We start from the raw sequence: 5,834 nt of genomic DNA, 5'->3' as shown, positions 1-5,834 counted from the left end.
GCCCCTCTGCCTGCCCCGGGAGCAGGGTGGGAGCCGGCAGGGGCTGTGGGAACGGGCCAGCCCGCCCGGGGGAGCGCGGCCGGTGCCAGACGGGCACCACGGTGCTGCCACCCGCCCGCACCACAGAGCCGCTCTCTTTGTTGCCTCTTAAAGTGCCTACAAGAGGTTCAGTGAACTGCTGCCAAAGGAGGAGAGGGAGAACGCCTGCTCTGCGCGGGTCCCCAAGAGCCAGATCCTGACGCTGCCTGAGCTGCGGGTATGGCACATATGGGACACTGCTGCTCCGGGTTAGGGCCCGTGCACCCAGCACGGCCTCGCTGTGCCAACAGAGAGCTTCCCTGTCCTCACCGAGCAAGTGACGATCCCCCGGATCCCTGCTGTGCCACGGAGGATCCCGGGTCCCTGCTGTGCAGGATCCTGGGGTTTCCTGCTGTGCCACAGGGGACCCTGCTCATCCCTGCTGCACGGGGCTGCACCCCGGGAGGCACACGGGACAGGTTTGACCGTGCTGTGGGTGATGGAGCAGTGGCAGAGCAGGGCACCTGCTCACCTGCAGCCACAGCCAAGGTGTCCCTGATGGGGCCAGCAGAGCCCAGCCCTGCCTGAGCCATTCCCGTGTCCACAGGCAAACCCCTTCCAGCAGCGCATCTGCCACGTGTTCTCAACCTCAGAGACCGAGGATGACAGCATGTCCTTTGAAGACTTCCTTGATATGCTGAGTGTCTTCAGCGATTCTGCCACCTCTGACATCAAATCCTACTATGCCTTCCGCATCTTTGGTAAGGCTGGGGACTGGTGCTGTGTTCTGGGATCCCTGCACCTTGAGGAGGTGGGAGCAGGGTGATGAATTGATGTTCAGGCGGGCTGGCAGTGCCCTTGGAGCACCCACGGGGATGGTGGCTTTAGAAACTCCCTGTGGGAACAGCTTGTTTGGCATGGTGAGGTGCATGGAGGGGCGCAGTGCCGGTGCCTGTGGCTCCCTGGGGTCACTGTGGCCCTGCCAAAACCTACCTTGTCTGTCCCCACAGACTTTGACAACGATGGGATTCTGGACAGGAAGGACCTGGAGCAACTGGTGAACTGCCTGACAGGGCAAGGCGAGGGGTCCCGGCTGAGCAGCACAGAGATGGACCAGCTCATCCAAAACGTGAGGGCTCCCAGCCAGGGCACGGGCACTGCAGAGCCCCGGGAACAGAGCTCACTGCTCCCCTTCCCCACAGATCCTGGAGGAGTCCGACATCGACAAGGACGGCAGCATCAACCTCGCCGAGTTCCAGCACGTTGTCTCCCGCTCCCCCGACTTTGCCAGGTGAGGGTCCCCAGAGCCTGGCTGGGGTTCATCACCCTCACTGCTCAGCTGGCACTGCAGGAGGGCAGGGCTGCCCTGTGCCAAGTGTGCCCTAATGGCAGAGGGTTCTGCATCCCCGGCTGGCTCTGCAGAGCCTCTCCCACACGGGCATTCTGGTCCCTGCAGCGCTGGGTGCTTGTAAACCCTTTGTATGACCCAGCAAGCAGGTGCAGATCCTGTCCTATCTCTTGCAGCTCCTTCAAGATTGTCCTGTGAGCCCCTGGCTGTCCAGCAGCACTCCTCCAGCTCCTCCAGCACTTCTCCAGTTCCTGCAGCTCTCTGTGGGCTCAGCCATTTCCTCTTCCAGGGAGCACAGGCCCAGCTCCTCAGTGGCCCGGCTGTGCTGCAATGCCTTGGGCAGGAACCCTCCTGCTCCCCTCTCAGGTGCCTGCTTGGCAGTAGGGAGTCCCAGGAATCTGCCTCTCCTGCGGCCCCTCTGCTGTTTTAGCATTAGAATTTGAATCCTTATGCATTCCAAGGGCAGCTCTGCTCCTGCCTGGGGCCACTCTGCACCAGCACAGGCCCTCTCTGCCCTCAGGACCAATTCCTACCTTGTGCCTTGCAGCAGCAGGCAGGGAGCTGCCTCCCCTGCCAGCCTCTTCCTGCCTCTGCTGTATTTCTGGGAGCCTGCCTGCTGCCACATGGATCCATTTCTCTGAGCAATAACTGAACGTGGGTCCTCTGAGCAATAACCAAAAAGTGGCTCATTTTCCACAAGCAGTAACCCAAATGGGGGTGCTTTCTCTGAGCAGTCACCCAGGAGTCACTGTACAGGTGCCACCCCAGAGCAGAGCTGTCCCCCCACGGCTGTGCTCAGAGCCTGCACTCCTCCTCCTCCTCCTCCCTTTCTGTCTTTGCCCTGTTCTGGCTCCAGCACAGCAGCTGCTCTGCTGCCCTGCCTCTTCCTCCCCCAGTCCCTGTGAGGACACAATTAAAGGGCTCTGGTTTCACCCTTGCTCTTTGCTGCCTTTGTCTGGCTGTGGGACGGGTGCCACCAGGGTGTTGGGGACATGGGCTCCTGCCAGCCCTCTCTGCCTGCAGCCAGCTGCCACTGCAGGGGACGGGCTCCACGTCCTGCTCCACCACAGCCCTCCCAGGGCCACCTCCTTCCCTCCCTCCTCCACGCTGGGGTCCTTCTGGGCAGCACAGAGGGCTCGGTGCTCAGGCCGGGGCGCTGAGGGGAGCCCTGGGCAGCGAGTGGCACCGTCACTGCAGGCAGCAGCAGCAGCAGGGTCCTTTGTCCTTGCTCAGGACCCTCTCTGCCCTGCCAGGACTGCTGTGGCCCCGGCTGGCCCCGCAGAGCCCCGTGCTGGGGCAAAGCAGCTGATGGCTCTCGGGGCTCTGGCGAGGCTGTTTCTCACACAGTGGTGGCTCCTGCTCCTGGCGCTGCAGCCCTTCCAGCTCACTGCCCCACGGTGCTGGCAGTATCTGCCCGCCGAGGCCCGTGCCCCTGCAGCCCCAGGGCTGTGTCTGTTGGCAGCTCACCAGCCAACGCCTCCAGTGGCTTTTTTGATGTCCCAGAACAGGCTGTGCAGGAAGTTCAGTGCACGGGTCCAGCTGGGAGCGAGGCATTGCTGGTCCCTCGGGGGAATCCTGCCGGGACACGCCATCTCTGCGGAGCTCACCGCTTCCCCCAGCCCTGTGCTGGCACTGCCGGTGCTTCCCAGTTGTGTGAGGGCTCAAAACCAGCACTGGCTGCAATCCCAGGCCTCGCCCTCAGCCACCACGGAGGCAGGTCCTGCTGGCAAAGTGTGCAGGGTCAGCCCACAGCAGAGTGGGATGGGGAGATGGGGACAAGGACCCGATGCTCCCTGCATGGGCAGTGGGTGCCACATGCAGCACAACACCGTGGTCCTGGGAAGGGGCCTGTCACAGCCTCTCTCCTGCTGGGGGCTGCCTTCTTCCCAGCTCCAGGCCCTACATTTTCTTACTCCTGGTCACCTCTGCCTCCTGTTTCTCATGGTGCCAGGATGGCCCCACTGCTCTGTGCTCCCCCACCACAGGGCCTCCTGCACCACACTGCCACGGCACGGGCCTCAGGCACGGCCCCGGGACAGCCCAGGGCTGCCAGCAGGTCAGGGGGACACTGCCACTGTCCCTGCAGGGCCCCGCGTGCCCTGGCCCAGTGCTCAGCCAAGCACAGAGGAGGGGACTCCACAGAGCTATGGCCAGCACAGCCCTCTGCCCCCGCTGGAGGCACGGGCAGATCTTCCTCTGACTGCAGAGAGAGCCAGACGAGGCTGCTCTCCACGGGGCCAGCCGGGATGGTTCTGGCCTAGCAAGGCACTGAGCCCTGCCGCACACACGTGTCTGAAGGACTTTATATAAAAACAAGAGACGTTTCCACACACGCACGTGGGGCCATGGGGGTGTCCCTGCCCACCCAGCGCAGGGAAAGCTGTTCCCAGCTCCCCTTCCCCGGACACAATTCACATTTTCCACATATTAAAAACGAACCAAGCACAGACACACAGCACATGCCGCGGGGCTGGCGCTGCCCAGCCGCACACGTGGCCCTGGGTCCCCAGCGGGACGTCACAGTGAGTTGGGGCACGAGGGGTCTGCGGCCGCCTCTCCTGCCCTCTGCATAGAGGGGGTCAGGGCCTGGCACCAGCAGCCTGAGCCAGGAGCCGTGTCCATCCCTGCAGCAGGGACGCCGGGCTGGAGCCGTCCTGCAGGGCCCTGGAGGGCATGAGGCACCCCTCACAGCCACAAGTACCGAGGGGATGCCAGGGAGCCCGCCAGGCTCTAGGCCCCACTGGCTGGTGGGCGCTGCCACAGAGGGTGGGTGCCAGGCTCTGGGCATGCACACACAGACAACGCGGACCCTGGCAGTGGTGCATGGTCCAGCGAGGCTCAGCAGAGCAGAAGCAGTGGTGAGTGAGGGCTCGGCTCTCGTCCCTGTCACACCACCGAGTCCTGGATCTCGGAGCCCAGGCGCACCCGGGGTCTTTGGCAGGCAGGAGACACCTCCACAAAGCTGTCACGGACGTGGAGAGGCCTCTTCTCTGACTCAGAGAAGGTGCGTGGGGGTCCTGGGGGCTCATGCACCGGGGTACTGACGATGTAGTTGTCCTGCAGGGCCTGGTAGCCCTTGTGCTCAGGAGCCGTGCTGGGCAGGCTGCTGCCATTCAGGGGCAGGCTCTCCACTGGCTTGCGGGGCGGCTTCTGGTGCCTGCTGGGGTCGCCAGGCTCCAGCAAGGCCTTCATGCCGTCACGGTGCCGGTGCAGCACAAAGAAGGCCAGCACGAGGACGGCAGCGGCAAAGAGCACACACATCACCAGGAACTCGGTCCAGTAGGTCTTGCCCTCCAGCCGTGCTGCAGCACTGCCCACCGCTGAGGTGCTCCGTGACGTGCTGACCGTGTCCAGGGCGTCACGGCCAGCAGCCACCTCCCTGCCAGGGTCTGCTGGCCCGAGGACTGGCTCTTGCACGCCCACACAGTAGCTGGCCATCAGCTTGCGGAAGCCCTCCTCCAGCGACCAGCACTCGTAGGTGCCGGCACGCTCCGGGGTGCCCACCAGAATGAGGGCCCCGTCGGGCAGCACCAGGTAGGAGGCGTTGACAGCAGCCCCGTTGTGCAGCCAGCGCCGCGAGGCCAGGTTGGAGAGCAGCCGGCACGGCAGCGGCCGCACTGCGTTGGGAGGGAGCTGGATCTGCTGGCATGGGGAGCCTGAGGCTGCAGAAATGACTCAATATCAGCGAGGGGACCCCAGCCACGGGCAGGGGCTGCTGATGGTGGAGCAGGAGCCTGGGATGCGGGGGATCCCCCAGGACACGCACCCACACAGCACCAGCGGGAGCTCACCTGGGGGCAGGAGGATGCGGGGACGGGGCTGGGAGGCGTTGGCCGGCTGGCAGAGTCGCTCTGTGTCGGCATCCTCGATGTCCTGTGCCCAGAGCCTGGGAACAGAGTGAGGGCAGGGCAGTGGGGTGCCCTGGGGTGGAGGGGATGGCAGAGGGTGCAGCACTTACTGTGGGTGTGCCAGGGGATGTGGGGTGAGCCTGCGGCAGGCACCCCGGCTCCAGGCGCAGAAGGGGTCCCGTGCCAGCACACATTCCCCACAGCTGCGGTACAGGCTGCAGTTGGCAAAGGGCACCTGGGCCACTGCTGTGTAGGTGGCTGCGTACACAAGGCCCTGCGGGAGGGGACACGCTGGGGTCAGCGGGGTGGGCTCCTGCATGCCCCTGCCTTCCCAGGTCTCTGTCCCCCAGCCCACAAACAGGACCTGCCCCAAGGAGGCCGAGCCCCCAGTGCCCCCCCCGCCCCGGCTCCTGCCTGGTCCTGGTCCAGCAGCAGCTGGAGAATGGGCTGCCCATCAGGGAAGAGGCGGATCTCCTCAATGATGTGCACGCCGTGGTTCACCCGCACCGCCTTGTGCAGCCGCCCATCATCTGCAAACAGAGGGGCTGTGCTGAGCAGGGCCGGGGTGCAGGGCGCGCAGCCTGCCCCGCACAGCCCCGCCTGCACCCACCCGTGCCCCG

At 64.8% G+C, this 5,834-nt stretch overlaps 2 protein-coding genes across 2 annotated transcripts in view; one reads left to right on the top strand and one right to left on the bottom strand.

Annotated features, from left to right (window-relative positions):
• Positions 1-2,304, top strand: part of CIB1 (calcium and integrin binding 1) — a 4,643-nt gene extending 2,339 nt beyond the window's left edge. The window contains exons 2-6 of the mRNA XM_005424253.2: positions 154-256; positions 626-779; positions 1,029-1,147; positions 1,221-1,309; positions 1,543-2,304. Coding sequence (XP_005424310.2) covers positions 154-256; positions 626-779; positions 1,029-1,147; positions 1,221-1,309; positions 1,543-1,564 — 487 coding nt within the window. The 3' untranslated portion in view covers positions 1,565-2,304. The remainder of the gene's footprint in view (positions 1-153; positions 257-625; positions 780-1,028; positions 1,148-1,220; positions 1,310-1,542) is intronic.
• A 1,347-nt stretch (positions 2,305-3,651) lies between these two features.
• Positions 3,652-5,834, bottom strand: part of SEMA4B (semaphorin 4B) — a 4,649-nt gene continuing 2,466 nt past the window's right edge. The window contains exons 8-11 of the mRNA XM_031059675.1: positions 5,629-5,814; positions 5,325-5,488; positions 5,158-5,252; positions 3,652-5,028 (exon numbers count right to left, since the gene is read on the bottom strand). Coding sequence (XP_030915535.1) covers positions 4,253-5,028; positions 5,158-5,252; positions 5,325-5,488; positions 5,629-5,814 — 1,221 coding nt within the window. The 3' untranslated portion in view covers positions 3,652-4,252. The remainder of the gene's footprint in view (positions 5,029-5,157; positions 5,253-5,324; positions 5,489-5,628; positions 5,815-5,834) is intronic.

Source organism: Geospiza fortis, unplaced genomic scaffold (genome assembly GCF_000277835.1).
Source record: "Geospiza fortis unplaced genomic scaffold, GeoFor_1.0 scaffold2, whole genome shotgun sequence".
Taxonomy (NCBI): Eukaryota; Metazoa; Chordata; class Aves; order Passeriformes; family Thraupidae; genus Geospiza; species Geospiza fortis.
Note: the sequence above shows the minus strand (reverse complement) of the source record. Positions and strands in the feature narration are given on the sequence as shown.